Source organism: Cibotium barometz, chromosome 36 (genome assembly GCF_041138505.1).
Source record: "Cibotium barometz isolate CiBa-2024 chromosome 36, ASM4113850v1, whole genome shotgun sequence".
In the NCBI taxonomy this organism is placed as follows: domain Eukaryota; kingdom Viridiplantae; phylum Streptophyta; class Polypodiopsida; order Cyatheales; family Cibotiaceae; genus Cibotium; species Cibotium barometz.
The window spans coordinates 39,039,341-39,061,640 of NC_141081.1; the positions used below are offsets into that span (position 1 = coordinate 39,039,341).

The following is a 22,300-nucleotide window of genomic DNA, read 5'->3' on the forward strand; positions in this document are numbered from 1 at the left end:
TTTTGATCATTTTTCCATTTGTAGCATTGCTTTTTAATGTGTCCCTTCTTGCCACAATAATGGCATTCCAAGTCCTTTTTGAAGCGAGACTTGCTCCTTCCCCGTTCTTGGCTTTTACCCCTTTGCTGGGATCTCCCACGTGCATTCATTGCATTGGACTTTCCAACAGAGTTGTTTTTCCTGTTCATCTCTTCTTGAAGAAGAGCACCCTCAACATCTGCATATGACAGCATAGCATTCGAATTGCTAGTGGCTCTCCTGAATGTGTCCCAACTCTCTGGCAAAGTGCATAACAGAAAAGTGGCTTTGAACTCATCGTCCATTGCCAACTTTTGATTTATAACTTGGCTGACAATACCATTAAACTCATTTAGATGGGCTGCCATAGACGCCCCTTCCTTCATTTGAAGACCTATGAGTTTCTTCAACCAATACACTTTGCTTGAGGCACTTTGCTGGGCATACAAGTCCTGCAATCTCTGCCACATTCCCCAAGCTGTCTTCTCTTCACGAATGCTGAAAAGTAAAGAGTCTGACACAGACAACATGATAGTAGATCTTGCCAGCTCATCCATATCTTCCCACTCTTCAGCAATAAGAGAAGCGGGCATTACACCCCTTTCTTTGATGGGCTTGTGCTGCTTCTTCTAGAGCAACACATTATAGCACTGGGTTTGCCAAATATCATAGTTATGTGAGCCTTCAAGCTTCTTGATGTGAAGCAATGAAGAGCTCTCACCTGTGGTTGCCATAGCAAAATGCAACCTGTCAATGCCTGACTCCCTGCAAAATGTGCAAACACTGCACCAAAAGCACACAAAGTGCTCACAGTTGTTCTCCCAAGCTTTATCTCCCACTGCGGAAGCACAAATGCAACTCTACTCCCACTTTATGTGATGAAATCACCAAAATCTGGTTGCTGCAGATTTAGGACAGCACCTTAAATGTGCTCTGTTGCCCTTCCAAAGTACTGTACAGCAGTACTAAGTGCTCACCAATGATGTACCAAACCTGTACCGACAAGTACAGCAGCTGAAATTGAACCTTTTCCTCACTCAAATCAATGTGCAGCCATGCCAAAACTTGTACAAAGCTGTACCAAATCTGTACCAGCAGGTACAGTAGCAATAAATGCTCTCCTGGCTGTCCAAATGAGTGAAAATCAGACTTTTACAGTCCCGAACACTGCATACAACAGTCCCAAACAGAAATTGGGCAAAAGCTTCTTGACTGCAAGCTGATTTCTGAGGATTCAAGGCATAAATGTCTTGCCTGCTGCGCTCAACAAGCATAAGATCTTGAAAAGCCCCTTGATTTAAGATCAATTTCTGATCATGCATGGTATATTAACGCACATGAAGGCATCCAGAGTCTTCGAAATGCTTCCCCCAGACCACATATACATTCAATACATGAAAGCCCCTTGATTTACATGCACATTGAGTGCTTGTAAGGCATCAACACATTATCCACAGCATCAAATGCGATTGCCTGCATGCAAATCAACCCAATCGGCACAAAAGCTCCTTGATTTGCACTGCAATTTGCTGCAATTTTGCCCGAATGTGCGATTTCTCACATCATACAGCATGTATGAATGTTTAATTGCACAAATACATCAAAAGCCCCAAATTTCCACATCCAATTTCCTGCAAATTGATCTTGATTGTGACCAATGTCACCCAATTTTGCCAATTTTGCTCAAAAATTGAGCAATTTTGACCTGTTTCTGCTCAATTGATGAATGTACCTGCTCAATTGATAATTGGACATGCAAATTCCAAAATTGAAGCAAAATACCTTGTAATTTTCTGATTTTTTTTTTTTGTTGCAGGAAAGGGGGTGATGATGCTGCTGCTGTGGAGGTGGGCAATTGAAGGAGCTGATGCTGCTTCAGTCAAAGTTGAAGCCAAAGGTAGTGAGGAGAGCTTTGTTGCAGATGACAATAGCGACGGATGACAATAGCGACCAGTTGAATGCCTAAACCCATCTACAGAATCGTGCTTGGTCTTGCGTCCCTGCTCTCGACACAACCCATGCACGCGGTTGATGCCCTGTGTTAAGACGCGATGGGGAAGAGGAGGCCTCTCCGCTGGGACGCCCACGGGTGGATGCAGCCCCACCTTCTCCTTCGTTTGGTGGCTTCTTGCTGCCGCCCGCTACCACGTGGTCACGTGTTCGTTCACCGCCGCCTTCACCTGCGTGTGCTGACTCATAGACATGTTCGCTCGACTACCTGCGAGCGACTGGTTCATCGCCTGAGTATGGACACCCGCCACCTTTTCTTTCCGCTCACCTGCCTGCGATTGCTACGAGCACTGCTGCTGCTGCTGCAGATAAAGCGATGCAGCTCTACCCTGTGCTTTGCTCACACGTAGCTCTGCCACGTCAACACTTAGTCGACCTGCTTCAGCTGCAGCCTGCGTAAGTTGCAGAGAGAGAGAGCCACGCTTTCCTCTTTGATGGCAAGGCGTTTCTGAAGAAAATCAGCTACAGAGGTGAAAACGGTGGCCCTTGCAGTTGGCGTCAAAATGCCTGTGGACACGCACCCCTGCTCTGATACCAGTTGAATGGGAGAGTTAATTAGGGTTATTCATGTGGGAGACATACACAGAGAAACAAGAAGGGAGAGAGAGAGAGTTGTGGGGTAAGTCAACTCACCAAGATGTGTGTGTGTGACTCCCCTATCACACATGTATATTGCACTAGTACACAGTGTGCGCTTAGTACATTAAAAGTACTAAGTGTACTATGTACTATAACTTATGGGCTTGTACACACTATAAGGGTGGGCATTATGCCTTTACCCCAACAGCTGGCCGACTGTCCATTCAGCAGTCGTGTGGCTGGTCGACTGCCGAATCAGCAAGTGTGCACTTTTTTCTACTGGCCGACTTGCTTTATGCAGTCATGGAGGTATTTACTGCTGGCCGACTGCTTCATGCAGTCGTGGAGAGCCACTAGCGCTGGCCGACTGCAGGCATGGGGCATATAAATAGGCCCCATGCTCCCCACCACTTTATCATTCTGTTATTTGCGGGATCTTGTGTATAGAGAAGAGTTTACATGCCTATTTCTCTGTGTCTCTTGTGCTGTCTATTTTCTGCACTCTACTTGCTCTTGTTAACCCAAGTTTGGTTATCATTTCCGCTGCATATTCTGACATGGTATTAGAGCCCTAGGCTCGTGATAGATCTTGGGAGTTTTCTGAGCAAGAGGGGGATAGCTAGGCTGCTGTTTGGTGGACTGTTTTGGGCTGTTTGGGAAGAGAAGGTGCAAGAGGAAGGCGGGCTAAGGTGCTGGACAGCCACTTGCAAGTTTTAGATATTTTTTTTCCCCACCCACCCACCCTTTTCAGTTTATTCCCCGCGATGGCAGATTTACTAGAGATGGCTGAGAAGCACGTGAAGATCCCGACTCTCCCCACGTTCCCAGTGGACCGTCAGTTGGACGGGTCCAATTACGGCATCTGGAAGGTTATGATGGAGTCTGTGCTCGAGTCATATGACCTTGCTGATTTCATCATCATCGGGGTTCCACAGCCAGAAGCAGAGAAAGGGGAGTTACTGTCGATGAGGAAGGACCGAGAGGCACAGGCACACATGTGGGATCGTGTCAACGCCACGGTCCGGTCATTTATTTTCCTCAACTGCACACCACAAGTGATCAATCATGTAAAGCACATGACGCTGGCGAGAGGCATATGGGAGCACTTGGCTTCTCTTTATAACAGGGTATCACCCATGAAACGGATCTCCTTGGAAGTGCAAATGCGGGTTATGATCCCAACACAATCCTCAACGATGCGGGAACACATTAACAAGCTGCAGGCCCTTCAGCAAGAAGTCCTACAAGCTGGGAAGGAGATATCATCTGAAGACATGGCCATCACTTTGCTGTCCCACTTGCCTGCTCATCTTCTACTTTCTACTCCTCGTTGATTACGAGTGGCACGCTCAGCACCATTACCTGGGAGGAGCTTGTGCCAATGGTCTTGGACCAGGAGGAACATTTTACGAACCCTCCTCACAACGGCGGTTCGGAGGCCTTAACTGGCCAACGGTCGAAAGGCCGGAATAACAACAAGGGCAAAGGAAAGGCTTCACCGGAGAAGTCTTTTGAGAAGAAGCCTGACTCAAAACGAGAGAAGCTGAAGGCCGAAAGATTCTGCAATGATTGTGGCGAGAAAGGCCATTATTGGAGGAAGTGTCCTAAGCAAACAGGGAGGAGTGCTGATTCCTCAGCCTTAGCTGCAAAGACTCCGGCATTTCTGCACTTAGAGATGATGGACTCCGACGCTTCATCATCTTCGAGCGAGGAGGCAGTTGGCTTCACCGCAAAGGATACTCGGGAATGGATTCTTGATAGTGGTGCTTCCAGGCACATGACTCCATCCCGTGACTTCTTTCTGGATCTGAAACGGCAGTCAGGTCGCATCTTTATTGGCGACACCTCCACTATTCCGATACATAGTGAGGGCCGGATGGAGATTATTCCCGACGGCAAGGGGAGCAAGCATGCTTCCCGTGTTCTTTATGTCCCTGCTCTGGGTTTACATCTTCTGTCAGTGCATGAAGTATGCAAGACTGGCTTTCGGGTGGAATTTGAGGAGCATTCAGTTGCTCTACGGGACCGTGAGACTGGCCAGGTTGTTTGGGAAGGCGGTGTGGAGAATGGTATCTACAAGCTCTCTGCACTCTCCTCGTAGACAGGTTCTCAGGTCGGAGATTTGTGGCACTTTCGTTTTGGCCACCTAAATGTGGATGCATTGAGGCGAGCTTTCCGAGACCAAATGGTGGTTGGCTTGCCAGATGTTGGTAGTAGGCAAGGGCGTTGCAGTTCTTGCATACGTGGTAAGCAGCACAGGGAATCCTTTCCGAAGCAGGCTTCCAGGCGGGCTTCGAAACCATTGGAGTTGATTCACACTGACTTGTGTGGACCTCAACAGACACCATCTTTGGGAGGATCTCTCTACTTTATGCTGCTTGTGGATGATTGTACCAGATTCACGTGGGTCTACTTTCTTTCCCAAAAGGACCAAGCTTTTGCACGGTTCAAGGATTGGCACGTGATGGTGGAGAAAGAGTCTGGATTTCAGGTCAAGACTCTCAGGGCTGATAAAGGAGGTGAATTCTCCTCGACTGTATTTCTCAGATTTTGTGCAGATCATGGCATCAAAAGGGAACTAGCCAATACAGGATCGCCTTCGGAGAATGGAGTTGTCGAATGCAAGAACAGGACTGTGGTGGAGATGGCGAGGACCATGCTGGAGCATCGTGATCTTCCTCGTCCACTTTGGGGAGAGGCTGTGGCAAGGGCTGTCCATACCCTCAACCGATCTCCGACGACTTCAGTACCCCATATGACTCCATTTGAGGCATACTTTGGCAGGAAACCTGATGTCTCACACTTCCGTGTTTTTGGGAGTGACGCGTATGTACATATTCCGAAGAAGCAGAGGGGGAAGCTTGACTCCAAGTCCCGCAAGCTTGTATTTGTGGGGTATAATTCTCTTTCCAAGGGATACAGATTGTATGATCCAAACAGGAACGAGATTGTTGTCAGCCGGGATGTGGTCTTTGACGAGCATGTTCCAGTATCCACTGTCGAGGAGCCGCCACTTCTTGGAGATCCAGAGGAGTCTGATGATGATTCCCAGACCATTATTCTGGTTGATCAGCCTCAGTCCGTACAGGAGGTTGAGCCCGCAGCTGGAGTAGAGCCCCCGCGACCAGGAGGCTCCACGATCTATTCAAGTACCTAGGTGGTTGTTAGACACCCTTCAGGAGTCGGGTGTCACGGAGTTACCCTCCGAGTGGACCACAGAGGACGGCCCTCGAAGATCACAGAGAGTCCGAGATAAAAGCAATACAGCGGAGCTTCTTCAGGTGAACTATGCTTTGATGTCTCGTATTATGCGGCAAAGACGAAGCATGTGGATGTGAAGTATCACTTCATGAGAGAGGTGATAGAGAACAAGCAAATTCAGAGCGGTTTACTCATTGCAGACACTTAATGGGCATTGGATGAGGCCAGGTTCAGCCTTGATATGGCCTTGTATATTATCATGTACATGCTGATTTTTCTTTTCCTTCATTTAAGGGCACTTTGCCTTTAAGTGGGAGGTTGTTGGGGTAAAGGCATTATGCCCACCCTTATAGTGTGTACAAGCCCATAAGTTATAGTACATAGTACACTTAGTACTTTTAATGTACTAAGTGCACTGTGTACTAGTGCAATATACATGTGTGATAGGGGAGTCACACACTCACACTTGGTGAGTTGACTTATCCCCACAACTCTCTCTCCCTTCTTCTCTCTGTGTATGTCTCCCACATGAACTCTAACCCTAATTCTCTCTCCCATTCAAGCCTTAGGGTTTGCATCAGTTCATGGTTGCATTTTGCATATCGTTCATCCCATAGGCACATAAGACCACATAGACCATGGCAAAAGTATTAGAATATTACTCAATATTATTCCAATATTTTTTCCATAATTTATAGCATTTAATTGGCATTTTTACCTTATTTATCCATTTATCCAGTACATGATGCAGTCGGCCAGCTCTATAGCTGGCCGACCAGCATCAAAAGCCCATATAAATAGTTGAGCATTTCATCATTCATTCATTCATATCATATTCAGCCAACAAGACCTCAACGATTGGAGCCTTTCAGCCCAAGGAGCATAAGCGATTGGAGCATTCAGCATATCAGCCATCAGCGTTTCATCCATCAGCATATAGAAGCATCAACGCTTGAGCATTCAGCCTTCATTCATCAAAACGCAGCATCTACAGCATTCAGCCCTACAGATCACCTTGCGTTTTCAGCATACATACAGTTTTCAGCATCCTTATCTACATCGTTTTGCTACAGCCACTTGGTGAAGGTAAAGCTCAGTATTCATATTCATTTTCAGCATTCATACATAGCCTAGAACAATCCCAATCAGCCCCTACCTCAGCCTCAGATTTGCAGCCTTCCCTCATTCCATTGGGAAGAGTCCATAGGCTCGAGATTGGTCATCATTGGTGCTTCTATAGCCATAGGCTCGAGATTGGTCATCATTGGTTCAGTCCGACTCTTGTTCCTCAGAGATCTTGCGTTTGGCTTATCATCAGTCCAAAGTCAGTCTCTTCAAAGTAATAAAGCAAATATTATTCCGGTAACAGGATAGGGGGGCCTTCAGTGGGTAATTCGGGACCCCATACGGTGTACAGTTTCTATCTCTCTCTCTCAATCTCTTAAAGTTTGAAGTCATAAAAGTGAATTGCTAAACTCGCGAAACTCAGGATACAGAAGGCGGTGTGAGAATTTGTGTGACAGGATCCTTAATTACGAATATTTCCGCTGCATGTTACATTGGTATCAGATTCAGCTTGTCCACACACACCACATCCTAGCGTGAAGGCATCCTTGGATGGTCAGATTGCGTTCTGGCACGACCACCGACTTCAACATCACGTCTACAAAGGAGAGTACCCATCAGCCGGTAGAAGCCCCAAAGGAGACCTTGCTCTTCCGACTACCTCAGACACCATAGCTCTACTCAAAGCTCAGAACCACCTTCTCATGGAGCGTCTCCAGCTCTTGGAGGCACCAGCAGCACGTCCTCCTCCGCCTCTAGCAACCCTTGACTACATCTCCCTCTTCTTTCAGATGGAACAACAAAGAAGAGAACACGAGGCTCGACGGAGAGAAGAAAAAGCAAAAACCGAAGCAAGAAAGCAACAAGAAACAGCAGATAGACGGGACTATGAGGAAGCCCAACGCAGGATCGAAGAAGACCGGCGTCGAGTTGAACTCGCCGCCCGGGAGCACCAACGAGAGCTCGATCGAGAACCTATGTTACTCGAGCACCAAAGGGAAAAGGAGGCCATGCATCTTAGATACCAGCACCTCTCTTCAATTTCCCCAACCTTAGGTGTGCCACCAGCCAGCACCCCCGACATCAACTCCCGTCATTCGAAGTCAACCAAATTTTAGTAAGTATGATCATTTAGCAGTTGATCACTTCATTCATCAATTAACTGCTCATTTTCCATTAGCTAGAATTACAGATCCTCAGGACAGAGTCCACGTAGCAGCTCCCCACCTTATGGATAAGGCAGTCACTTGGTGGACTTGGTGGTTGCCGCATTGGTCTAGTCTTCATACAGACCAGCAGACCACAGGTGTCACAGCTTTTAACTGGGATACATTTGTTCATGACCTAAGACCAAATTTCTCCCACCCCAATATATGACCGGCCTGGCAGACGAGTTCTATGGACTCAGACAGAACGGGTCTCCAGTGCTTTAGTTTTCCGGAAAGGTTTAACTTTAGCACAACAGTTAGGGTTATCTAAGCAGGCCAAGATGGATCAATTCATTCGTGGATTAGATCCCAACATCCGGTTTACAGTTCGCAACTTTGAACCCAGTACATATGACCGAGCTTTGACTCTTGCTCAAAATAAAGAAATGAAGATGAACGGAGGCAAGCCCAAGCAAACGTCACAGTCCAATACCAAACCCCAACAGCAGCAATCTGCTGCGCAACCAGGGAAAGGTAATGCATCTTCTAAAGATGCTAAGAAGAACGACAGTAATAGCTCTAGTTTAGGGGGTAAGAAGGATAAGGAATCCAAGCCTAGGAAAACCCCTCAGTAAAAGGCTAAAGCAGGCATCACTGGAGGCTATCTTCCTCCAGAGGAGCAAAGGAAATACCAATCAGAAAACATATACTTTTTCTGTCATACTAAAGGACATGGTAAGAAGGATTGCCACAAATGGCAAGCGGAGTAAGCCTCCAAAGCTCCTTTTGCCACAGTTGCCACAGCATCTCCAGCTCCTCCAGCCCCGCTTACTACCACAAATGCAATTCAGCTTTTACCTTCTATGCATCCTATGCCATCTGTGGTATTTGATGCTAAGCAGGAGGGTGAGAGCGATGTTGCACAGAAAAGCCTCATCCGAGCTTATGGCTCTACCAAGGGCCAGCAGTATGTAGTGCTATTTGACATGGGTAGTTCTGAGGACACCATCTCTCCCCAGTTGGCTAACAAGATGAGCTGCGGAGCATTTAGATGGTGCAAAATTTTTTACTAAGATTGACCTCAAGAGTGGTTACCATCAGGTCCGCATTTTTGAAGCTGACATTCCAAAAACAGCTTTCCGGACAAAGCATGGTCACTACGAGTTCGTAGTCGTAGTCATGCCTTTGGGCCTTACAAATGCACCTGCAACCTTCAATAAAATGATGTCCAGGATTTCTGCAATCCTCATTGCTAAGTGTGTCTTCATCTTTCTGGATGACATACTTGTATTCTCAGCCACTGCGGAGGAGCATGAGACAGCAAAACTATGTTGAACTGGCACAAACTCATAGACCCCCTCTGCTGTCGAGAAAGGACTAACTGTCTTCCACACACACCTCGAGGATGAGAATCCAAGTGTGCACCCATGAGTCTGAAAACTCTGACAAAGCAAAGATTGGCCAAGCAAGGGCTCAAGGCCATGTGGGCGCACCATTCCTCAAAAAGAACACCCGCCTCCACTGCCTCCAAGAATGCACATGAGAGAATGCAAAAAAACGCTGCTGTAAACAGCCGGCAACACGTGTACCAAGAAGAAGAGAGGGAAGAGGAAAACACAGCAACTTCAGCACCTCCTCTAGCTGCCCTAGATCTACAGAAAACACATCCATAGGTCTCTCCCCTGCTTGCTACCCCAGATCTGCAGAAAACGCAGCCACGGTGTCTCCCCTGCTTGCTGCCCCATATCTGCAGAAAACACAGCCAGGCTGGCTGCCCTGCTTGCTGCCCCATATCTGCAGAAAACGCAGCCATGCCGGCTGCCCTTCACCTGCTCACAAGGGCAGAAAACGCAGCCATGAGAGTACCTATTCTGGAGAAAAAAGCTCCTTCCTCCTCTCTAAAAAACGCTAGAACAGCTTCTGTAGAAGAGCCTCAACCCGGTGCTCTGATACCATGTCAAAAGTGCGCAGCGGAAAGCGTGAGACATAGGCACAGAGAGAGAGAAAACAAATTTGCATAATGATGAAGAAGCAATGATACAATCAGCTCTGTGCAAGGGGTGGTCCCCGTATGTGTGGACATGATGAACTACTCCCCTGAGGGAGGACCTGGGCCTGGAAGCCCCTGTCAGGTTGAGTACAAATGAGAAGGAGCAAGCCTTATATAGTTGGCCGACTTGCTCCAGATAAGTCTCACGACTGGACAAAAATAAACATGTGATAATGGGTGGCCAACCCTACAACCAAGGGCCTAAACATGAGGAATACACAACTTGGGCACACTACCAGGAGATGAATAATGCTAACAGGGATGAACCTTTTGAGGTCATTACCGATGCAAGCAATGTAGCCATAGGTGCAGTTCTCCAGCAGGACAATAGACCCGTGGCCTACTACAGTCAACTTGGATGTCGTCGAAAAGAATTATTCAGTTTATGACAAAGAGCTTTTGAGTGTGATCACAGCGCTCAAACATTGGAAGCCTTTCCTTTATGGACAGGTTTTCACAGTCAAAACACACCACCAGGTAGTTAAGTGGCTTCAAACCATGCCAAGTGCCCAGTGGAGTGATCGGCAAGCCAGGTGGAGTCAACTCTTCCGACAATTTGGAGGAATGATCGACTACATCCCTAGTAAGCATAACCCAGTTGTTGCAGATGCTCTTAGTCGAAAGACTAGCATCTAGACAGTCAAGGAGTCTACCATTCTCGAAATCACAGGGAAGGACATAGATAGCATGAAAGACTAGTATGTCGACTCCCCTGAGTTTGGTACTCAATACAATTTGGCCCTCACTTCTGAGCCTGGGCCCTGGCCATTATTCAGTGCAGGAGCGGTTGATTGTTCTTCAAGAACCGCCTCTGTGTCATTCGGGAAAAGGAATCAGCTCTTCTCCATGATGTCCATGACTCCTTAGTTGGAGGACATAGAGGTATCAACACTACTCTTGAGAAATTAGAACGGTCCTTTTATTGGCTAAAAATGAGACGTGATGTATATTCACATGTTCAAGCCTATAAGATTTGTCAAAAAGTTAAGGTTCCACATATAAAGAAAGCTAGGTTACTTCAACCTTTGCCTATCCCCGGCGGACCTTTCATCGACATTTCTATGGACAAAAAAATTCCAAAAAAAAAATTTCAAAAAGATTTTTTTTTCTTTGGAGTAATGGTCTTGTTTTTGCTTGTCTATGGCTATTTGAGGTTTCCTCTGTACTATGATGCTTCCCTCCTTTTTAAAATACTCCATATCTCAAAATTGGAAATACCTAAGTTTATAACACACAATAAGGTTCCGGTAGTTCTTTCTCCGCTCTTGCAAATGAGAACGCTTCGATTGCCTTGTCACAGGAGCTTAGAGAGCCCAAGTTTGATGACAAGAGCAACATCCTTAGCGAGGTGACTTCTGCAAGCGCTCCGATAGGCACTCTTCTGATGGAGATGATCATAGCGAGAGCTCTGATTTTGATAGTGATCACTTCTCCATCTAGATTCTAGTCCCAACCCTCTAGCCTCCCTTTTTTGTGCACCACTTTTTGTACTTACTACTACGGCTACATGCGCCTACACTTAGGCTTTAGCCTAACATGTATGTATGTTTTCAACTTGGTTTTAATGGAATTTTGGTTTGAGTCATGTGACAACTTGTCTTCTCTTTGAAATTGAAAATACTAAAGTTTGTAAGTATTTTTTTTAAAGACCGTACAATAAGAATTTTTTTTACATCATACCGTATTTTTTCCGTACGATATCGTATCGTACGAACTGTACGGTATCATACCTGACAACTATGGTTGGCGGACTACTTGGAAGCCATGAACTTGCCACCAAGCTAAGCAGGAGGGAATGTCACATGCACTCTGCACCGTAGTGCATGGTGACAAGATGACTCATCAACATCAGTGCAACATTGTACAGTATTAGCACCCTTTAGGATGATATTTGTCGTACGCCGTGACCCCATTGTAATCCTCAATCCAGGACAAGTCAAGCACGAGCTACGTAGGTCATTCCTCAGCCCTAGTGAGTCAGTCAGTCAGTCAAGTCCCTTAATCCACTTGAAGAGATGCATTCATGCATGTAGAGTCAGTAGAAGCCTTAGGGTTTGCATCAGTTCATGGTTGCATTTTGCATATCATTCATCCCATAGGCACATAAGACCACATAGACCATGGCAGAAGTATCAAAATATTACTTGGTATTATTCCAATATTTTCCCATAATTTATAGCATTTAATTGGCATTTTTACCTTATTTATCTATTTATCCAAGACATGATGTAGTCGGCCAGCTCTGTAGCCAGCCGACCAGCATCAAAAGCCCATATAAATAGTTGAGCATTTCATCATTCATTCATTCATATCATATTCACGCAACAAGACCTCAACGCTTGGAGCCTTCAATCCAAGGAGCATAAGCGATTGGAGCATTCAGCATTTCATCCATCAGCATCATATAGGAGCATCAACACTTGAGCATTCAGCCTTCATTCATCAAAACGCAGCATCTAAAGCATTCAGCCCTACAGATCACCTTGCGTTTTCAGCATACATACAGTTTTCAGCATCCTTATCTACATCGATTTTCTACAACCAATTGTTGAAGGTAAAACTCAGTATTCATATTCATTTTCAGCATTCATACATAGCCTAGAACAGTCCCAATCAGCCCCTACCTCAGCCTCAGATTTGCAGCCTTCCCTCATTCCATTGGGAAGAGTCCATAGGCTTGAGACTAGTCATCATTGGTGCTTCTACAGCTGTGTATAGTTCAGCCCGACTCTTGGTCCTCAGAGATTTTGTGTTTGGCTTATCGTCAGTCCAAAGTCAGTCTCTTCAAAGTAATAAAGCAAATAACAGGATAGGGGGCCCTTCAGTGGGTACTTCGGGACCCCATATGGTGTACAGTTTCTCTCTCTCTCTCTCTCTCTCAAAGTTTGAAGTCATAATAGTGGATTGCTAAACTCGCGAAACTCAGGATACAGAAGGCGGTGTGAGAATTTGTGTGACAGGATCCTTAATTACAAATACTTCCGCTGCATGTTACACTAAGGGCCTTGATCATAGGGCAGCCCATCGGCCATCAAAGGGGCCTAGCATTGGCCATAGTGCCTAGCCACCCAGCCCAAGAGAGCATGTGCCCAGTCAGCCGGCAGTATAAGGGTGAGCATTTCACTCATGTGGGCATAAATGCAACATACATGCGTTTCAGCACATTGTGGGCATCCATATCTAGACCATGAGTGTTAACCCACTCCGGTTAGTCCATCGTAATGGAGATGGTCCACCGATGGCCCCGTCAAGGCAAGCCATGGCGGTATCGGATGCCAGCGCTAGTTAGGTGTGGTCTGTGTGGACCGAGCCTTAGCCCCTACGCTCAAGGGTGATCCGACTTTCTCTGATCATGGTTGGATGGTGAGCTAGCCTGCCGAATTCTAATTGAAAACTAACCATGCATTTTGTCTTGTGTTTAGGAGATCTTAGGGACGATTCTGTCCGTGAGAATCACAGATTCTGGCATGTGAATCCCTGACACATGGTTACATCAATTTGAAGTGTATTTGCCATCGTGTCTAGGTCGGAGAGGGAGAAGGTATTGTTAGCTAAATGTCACCTTATTGGTGATGCGTGTACGCAGTGGCAGTGGCAAGGCTGTTTTTTGGCTCAAACCAATGATTTCGGTGTGGTTACTTATTGGTCAGACCATTTTGTAGAGGATCCATGCAAGTGGTTCCCGCTGCCACACGCAAATTCAATGGAATGTCCAGTGTTTCCGACCCAGAACCTTCCAAGAGGCTCGTGCTAGCCCAGGATATGGAGCTAAAGAGCAATCACCAGAAGCCTGACGTGCCTAAGTAAAAACTGACCCATCAAAAAGCCAATCACTACAGTGACTGGGGACAGAGAAGTTTCACCCCCTCCGCATTTGTTTAAACCTGCCGGCCAGGTTCTGAGCACATCATGGGTTTCCTGAACAGGTGTGAGGAGTACAAGATCTGAGGAAGAAACAAAAGGAAGGAAGCTGCGAGCATGCATGTGTGTGTTGTGAATAAGAACAGCACATAAGTAAGGAGGATGAACATGCAAGAGGAAATCAAGAAGATGGAAGGTAATTAAGCCCTAATGCATACAAGCATACAAGAAAACATAAAAATTGAGAGTAACAGAACCCCAACCTGACCTGGGAACATGAAAGCGCAAGACGCTTTGTAGTCTGCGAAGAGAGCATCGCTGACGGGAGACTCTGTGCCAACACTAACGCTCATGCGAACCCTAGCTATTGTTGAGGGTTTCCGGAGGCTCCATGGCAGCTGCAGATGATGGTGTTCCTTGGCGCTGACGGCGCGGCAGCGATGGAGGAGAGTGGCCTGGATTGCATCGAGGGCGTTTTCCATGGCAGGAGAAGAAACCCTAGCAGCCGAGAGGGCAGCCATGACTGGTCGTTGAGCTCTGTGTTCTATGAAACCCTACTTGGTGCTTCCGATTTCGAGCCGATCAGCAACAATGCAAGCTCGGTCTTTTGTTGGGTTGGGCGGAAAATGCAAGGTGAAGGGGACGGAGCTGCCCACAGCTTTTAACTTCGGTTTTGCATGATGCAGAGTGTCTGTTTGAATGCTACCGTTGGTCTGCGACCACACACATCTAGTTGGGCAGTCGGTAGCCCAACTTCCCTCAACTTCATGGCACATAGAAGCTTTAAAAGTACAACTGCCAGGCGCCACTGTCAAAAAATGGGGAGGAGTCCTCTCATCAATTAGGAATTATTTGCGCAAAATTTTTAAAAAGAAATGCCTCCGCGGAGGTTTAGATCCTAACACATCAAATGAATTGATGAGGTACTTGTCATTCTAAACCCATCAACAAGTGGGCCTACTACAACTACACATACAACTACACAGTGAGACACCGGATGGAGGAATTTACACCATTTATTGACCACTTGGTCCCTTCGAATGCATGAAAAAACAAGCTTTTCATAGAGGAGGATTCTCGATAGTTTCGTTTTGATTGGATGTTTCACGTAAGCACATGTGATTGCACTAACTTTATGCCACAAAAGCTATAGCAGCCACAAAAATAATCGGGTGTCTCTTCTACACATTAGAGATTATCATGCCAAAGTGGTTAGTAATGCTCGTGGCCAAGAGCTAGATGCCAACTTGGAAGAAAACGTGGATGGTATGACCATGCTCTACAAATGATTATGATTGCCCTATAATTTTTCAACTCGACAATGTCTAAGCGGCCTCATATTGTTATGACCACACATGCTTGTTTGTCAATGGGTGTTATAATCCAACTATGACATGGGCCCAATGATATCCCCTTTACCTCGCCCTAAGCACTAAGGGGTTTACTTGATCTTCTTCACACACGAAAGTCCTTGAAAAATGAGATAGAACATTTGAGATGCACTTTTTGATATCAGCCAAAGAAGTTGGTGAAGTATGGTTGGAATAGAAGAGTTTTAATAGCTTAGAGAAGTTGGTGCATGCAACTATAACACCAAATAGGAGAATGCCTTTGCCCTATAAAACATCTATGGTAATGAGGAGATCCCCATGGCATCTCCCTTTCTTTACTATATGGACTTTTGTAGGTATTTCCCATAGCCCCACCACTTACATTGATAGCAACTTGCACTTTCCTCTTTCTCCACGCATGCATATTTCCTCTCTTTCCCTCTCTTTTTTTTCCTTCTCCATCTCTTTCCCCTCTTAATGTTCCCTAAGACACTACATGTTTCATCTCTCTTAAAGCTCTCAAAAAAGCTTTTGGAAGGAAGCGTGGATGTTGTATGACCATGCTCTATAAATGATTATGATTGCCTATAATTCTTCAGCTCGACAACGTCTAACCGGCCTCATATTACACATATGCTCATTTGTCAATGAGCATTATAATCCAACGATGACATGGTGAGCCAAATGATATCCCCTTTAGCTCACCCTAAGCACTAAACTTCATTTGTAACCAAGTTTAAGGGGTTTACTTAATCTTATTCACACACGAAAGTTCTTGAAAATTTTTGAGATACACTTTCTGATTTCAGTCAAAGAGGTTGGTGAAGTATTGGTTAGAATACAAGAGTTTTAATAGCTTAAAGAAGTTGGTGGTGCATGCAACTATGACAACAAATAGGAGAATGACTTTGCCCTATAAAGCATCCTATAAAACATCTATGACAATGAGGGGATTCCCATGGCATCTGCCTTTCTTTACTATATGGACTTTTATAGGTGTTTCCCTTAGCCCCACCATTTACATTCATAACAACTTGCACTTTCCTCTATCTTTCTCTATGCATGTATATTCCTCTCTTTCTCTCTCCTCTTTCCCTCTCTTTTTTTCCTTCTCCTTCTCGTTCCCCCTCTTGATGTTCCCTAAGACACATGTTTCCTCTCTCTTGAATCTCTCAAACAAGCTTTAGCTTACTACTTAGTATATATATATATATATATATATATATATATATATATATATCCTCGTTGGGTGTATCCTGCCACCTGCTGGTGGGGGGGTTATCCTATCTCAACAATGGGAACCTTAGATGAGCTACAACATTGCCTTAAGCCTTCTCTGGTGCCTTCTCCCGCAATTCGTAGTTCTAGCCTACACAAGCTTATTCTAGGCCTCAATGCCTCCTTCAACTAGGATCTAGCCAACACCTTAGCTCAACCCTCAGAGCACCTTCGGCTCAACAACTTCAATCGAGATTTGAGAACATTGGCTAAGTGGCCAACCTCTGAGAACAGTGCCCAAAGCGACTGCCCTCTGGCAAACCCGCCTCTCCTCATCACTAACGTACTCACACATTAAGATTCACAACATAATGCTATCCTTATGAGTTAGGATTTGGATATTTTAGGAGTGGGAAATTTTTTCCTTGGGGTGAACCTTATAAATTTTGGTAATTAGGTTAAATCCTCAAATTACATGAGTGAATATTTTTAGTAGATAATTATCTTAGGCCTTAGAATTAGGGTGAAATTGAGATAAAGATTAATGTGAAAACCTAATTGTGTTCGTGTAGTGCATTTCACTTAGTGGCACGTGGTTTTTTTTATCTAACCAAGGCTATTAAAAGACTATCTTTTGGTGGTTAAAGTTGTATATTTTAGCTAGTATAATCATGTTTTATTATCTCCCCCCCAAAAACATTGGGTGAAGCTTAGGTCTAGAAACTTAGGTCTAATTCCCTTATAAATGTGTATCTAGCTTACTAGTAATATGCACATGAAAGGTTGTACCTCCCTAACGAGATTAGATATCCTCTAACCATTTTTGAAGGTTAATCACTATAATAAAGGGAAAACTAAACCTCTTTTTGAGAAGGATAAACCACGATTGTGTGCATAAGAAGACTAGTGAATGGTGCCTTAGGACAATCATTTCCTAGAATCACGTCTAAAGAGCTATTCTAAGGTATTAAGCATTATAATGGACCCTCAAAATATTAGGATTAAAATATAGGCCAAGATATATTAAAAAAGTCATAATCTAAAAAATGTAGTAGATCATGTATAAATTTAAGGATGAGACATGTCATTGGTGCATAACCCAAACTTAGCATGAATACAAGGGAAGATTTTATACCCATCATTAAAGATGATTGGCATGGATTTATTAGTTTTATAATCATTTAGAAGAGGAAAGAGATCTTATGAAACGAAACATGTGGAGCATGGTCGAGACTCATCTAAGAAGGTTGAATTATCTTGTCTAAATTGCAACTGTTTACTTACCATAGTTGTTTAGAAATTTTCTTGAAGCATGTTTTCAATTATTTTATGAGCTATTTTCTGATATGTGGTGTTGTGGAATAGTGGGGTAACTTGTGAGAGAGATAGTACCACACAAGTTGGATATAGCTCGTGGATGTTATGTCCACCACATGTCTAGTACTTTAATAGTGGTGCTAGCAAGTACATTACTTCTCAACATGATTTATTTTCCTTCCTCGAGTCTACTCCTCAAGGAGGTATAGTCACATATGTAAACAACTCCTTATATCTAGTCAAAGAAGTTGGTAAGGTTGTTCTCAACTGCTACAAATGGTGGGACAATCACTCTCTTAGAAGTCTTGTTCAATATTAAAAAGAACTCGTTGTTAGTCTCTGCCATTACTAGGGTAGGTAGGCCTAATGATTTGATTTGTTGATGATAATGAGAGGTGTGTATAGTTCATGATCAAAGTGATGGAGACATTATTATGGTATATCCACTACTATAAGCCATGGGTTTTATAGGTTAAACAAGTATGAGAGATTGGTACATAATGCTTGTTCAGTTACTGCCACACATGCTATAAGTGATGCGAAGCTATGGCATGCTCGCTTTTGTCACTTGAATTTTGGAAGCTTGTTATGCTTTAACAAGCTATAAGTGATGCGAAGCTATGGCATGCTCGATTTTGTCACTTGAATTTTGGAAGCTTGTTATGCTTTAAATGCTAATAGATGGTGTCAGATTTACCAAAGCTTGAGGCCCCTATTAGGGGTGCATTTTGGGCCAGATGAAATGGGCATCATTCTCGAAAGATGAAGGGTTGTCCAAAAATTATAGCTTATACATAGGGATATATGTGGTCCTATGAGGACCACATATATCGATGGTCTTATGAGGACCATCGATTGAGGGATATCTCTACTTTGTGACTTTTATTGATGAGTACTCCAAGCACATGTGTGTGTATCCATTGAAAGTAAAGTTAAAGGTTTTTACATGCTTTTAGGCACTTTGTTTCTATGGCTAAAAATATGTCTACATGTAAAATTGACACCCTTCATATAGATCGAGGGGTGAGTATATGTCAAAGAAGTTTCATGTCTATATGGCTGAAAGAGGCATAAAACATCAATGCATATTGCCTTACACACACCTCACCAAAATGGTGTGGTTGAGAGAAAGAATCAATGCATATTGCCTTACACACACCTCACCAAAATGGTGTGGTTGAGAGAAAGAACATATCTCTCATGTTGCATGGTTAAAGGCCAAGATTTGCCTTATATTTTTTGGTTAAAGGCAGTTATATGTGCCAAACAAATTCCCCACCAAGGCCTTACATACAATTACCCCTTATGAAGCTTGGAATTACATGTTTTTGGTTGTCTTACTTATGCCTTTGTTTCTGAGCAACAATGCAATAAGTTGGATGATAACACGATAAAATGTATTTTTGTGGGATACAGCTCAAAAATTTAGCAAAGGGTATAAACTCTACCATGTGGCCACAAAGCTGATTTTGGTGAGTAGAGAACATATGTTGTCTTTGTTGAGAACTTAGTTTAGCCATCCTTTTATGCAAAAACCAATAAAATTATACTAATAGGACATCTTTGATACACCTAACTTTGTATAGTGTCGGGCAGCCATATGTGGAGCAAATGAATGCTCAATAAAGTAATATAAGTCAGCCCATATCAGCTGAAAATCAACTCAAATTTGAGCCTACAAATTAGCTTATTGATGAAGCGATTATGGATGATGCAGTGGATGAGGAAAGGGCTCCCATATAGACATCCAAGAGTATGCCAAAATGGCTGGTGCAGACATTGTGGGATACTCATCATGCATTTCTATTGTGTATCGAGCTCTCATTGCCAATATATGCAATGAAGAGGAACCTGTTTCCTTTGAAGAAGCATAGGAAAATGATCATTGGATGCAGGCCATGCAAGATGCATATGACTCAATTCTAAAAAATGATACTTATTATTTAGTATATTTATCTTATAGTAAAAAGGCTATTGGTAGAAAGTGGGTTTATAAACTTAAGGAACGTAAAGTTGATGGTAGCATTGATCACTACAATGAATGGCTTGTTGTAAAGAGAGATGCTCAAGAGAAGGTCATTTCTCATATGACTACGACCAAGTGTATTATTACATGGGCAACACATCATGGTTGAAATGTACATCATTAAGACTACCTTCTTAAATGGTGATTTGCATGAGGATTTTTATGTATCTCAACCTCCTAGATTTGTTGAGAAGGGATGGATTCTAAAGTATATAGATTAAGTAAAGCTTTAAATAGCCTTAATCATGCTCCCATAGCATGGTATGAGAAGATAAATGTAATACTTGGTTGCAAATGGTTTTTATAATAGTCCAATAGAGAGTACCCTCTATGTAAAGAAAAATAAAGATTATTTATGGTTATCGTTTTATATGTTGATGACATGATGCTCATAGGCCTTGATGAGGAGAAGATTTCAGCCTTCAAGGTTGAATTACAAATGTCATTTGAGATGAAAGATTGGGTCTCATTGCATTATTATTTAGGCGTACAGTTTATGTAGCACAATGATGGTATTGTGGCATTACACTCAAAGTACATACAGAGGTTGCTTACATGGTTTGGTCTTTGAAGACTGTAATCCTGTTGCTACACTAGTAGAGACATGTGCTAGGCTTAGACTCCAAGATGTAGGTGAAGCATTTTATGCATCACTTTATCAGAAATTTGTTGTGGGTGACTCATCTATCTATGTAATATGAGGCCAAACATTCAGTTTGGGGTCTCCAGTTGAGTAAGTTTATACACAGTCCTGAAAGTAAGCATTGGCAAGCGAGTATTTCGATACAAGCTACAGAGCACACACTCCCTTAAAACACCATATTAGATAATTTGGGAAAAATCCCATTCCCATTTGAAAAATGGGAGCATGGTGAACTTGTCCAACCAAAAGTTTGTCAAAACCCCCTCATGTGACATATCATAGGAAAGATCTTGAAGAGTAGAATCTAAATCTATGATCTCCGACAAATTTGGAGTTAGTATGTTTAAGATATGTCCAAAACTATATGGAGTAATTGATTCCCAAAATGTGAGATTTTTCCCAAATTACCTAATATTGACTTTTAACCTATTCTATGCTAAGGGGGATGATATTCAGCTACATGTTTTTAGTGATTCCAATTGGGATGAATGTTATAACACGCGAATGTCTCCACCACTAGTGGCTTTTACTTTCATCTTAGTGATTCATGTATATCATGGCTCAGTAAGAAGCAATTGACAGTGGCCACTTCAAGCTATGAAGCTGATTATTACAGGGTAGCTTTTTTAGTGATTGTAAAGTGTGTATGGCTTAGATCCTTTTAGTAGATCTTGGTGTTGGACCTCTATCTTCATTGATAGCTAGAGTGCATTGGCCAATGCAAGAAACCTAGTGTTTCATGCACATACAAAGCACATTGAGGCGCACTATCATTATGTCATGGTGGAGAGGCTCATTGTAGGAGAGATTACCTTAACTTATGTCTCTACACACGACAATGAGGTAGATATGTTCACAAAGACTCTCTCATGAGAAGTTTGAAGCTTTTTATAAAGCTTTGGGCTTATTGGGATTGATCAGCCACATGATCCCTAAACATGTTCACATCATCACTAAAGGGGGATTTGCAGCCATTTATATGGTAATAATATGTGGACTTAGGCTAATAATGATATGGTAGTGATATGTAGACTTAGGCTAATAATGATATGGTAGTGATGTGTGGAATTAGGCTAATAATTGCCGAGGCACCTTTTCTCTCTTTAGAAGGTTTTCTTCCCTAAGCATATGTACACACTCATATGAGTGTGTGTAAACTTTTATGAGTGCGTATAAGTGACCTTATCATGTCACTTTTCTTATACTTCACTCATTCTCATCAATCTACATTAGTGTTATACTTTCATTTATCTCTCCTTGCTTGTTACATATATGTGTGTGTTGCTACGTGATCTCCACTCCAACATTATTAACAAGGAATTTTTCAATTGAGCCTCGCGGAGCCACTAGGATCGCATGTAGGGGTTTTATATTTGCTATCTGAGTGTACTTTTAGATATTGTTATCATATTGGGTTTTTTTAAGATGGCTTAGTAACAAATGATGAGGCCGTGTCTATCCAGGGTCCCTTGGCTTTCTATGAAGAACACGATATGATATCATTTGTTTTCTAGCACCTTGCTTCAAGAGATTCTGAGGCTTGAGTGGAGCTTGTGAGACATTCTAAGGAACTCTACTTCCCCAACCTAGAAGAGCAGGGACTCAAGTAGTGGGCAAGACAATGGGTCCTTGCCTACGCTAGTGAGCCAGCCACCCCCTAGCAGAGCAGGGACTCAAGCGGTGGGCGAGACAATGGGTCCTTGCCTACACTAGCTAGAGATTAAGAGAAAATATTTCCCTTGTCATAATTTAGAGAGGCTAGACTTATGAAGGAGTTGGTACTTTTTGGATCTTGATCTTGATCTTGTAGTCTTAGACTTTGTCATCAGATGT

General features: G+C 43.5%; 1 protein-coding gene across 2 annotated transcripts in view; it reads right to left on the bottom strand.

Moving 5' to 3' along the window:
• LOC147617878 (uncharacterized) overlaps nt 1–14,823 on the bottom strand; it is a 28,566-nt gene extending 13,743 nt beyond the window's left edge. The window contains exon 1 of one of the 2 annotated variants that reach the window (XM_086776130.1): nt 14,196–14,823. In XM_086776130.1, the coding sequence (XP_086632256.1) occupies nt 14,196–14,453 (258 nt within the window). In that variant the 5' untranslated portion in view covers nt 14,454–14,823. The remainder of the gene's footprint in view (nt 1–14,195) is intronic. The other variant, XM_086776131.1, reaches the window with a different exon arrangement.
• Nucleotides 14,824–22,300: the final 7,477 nt, after the last annotated feature.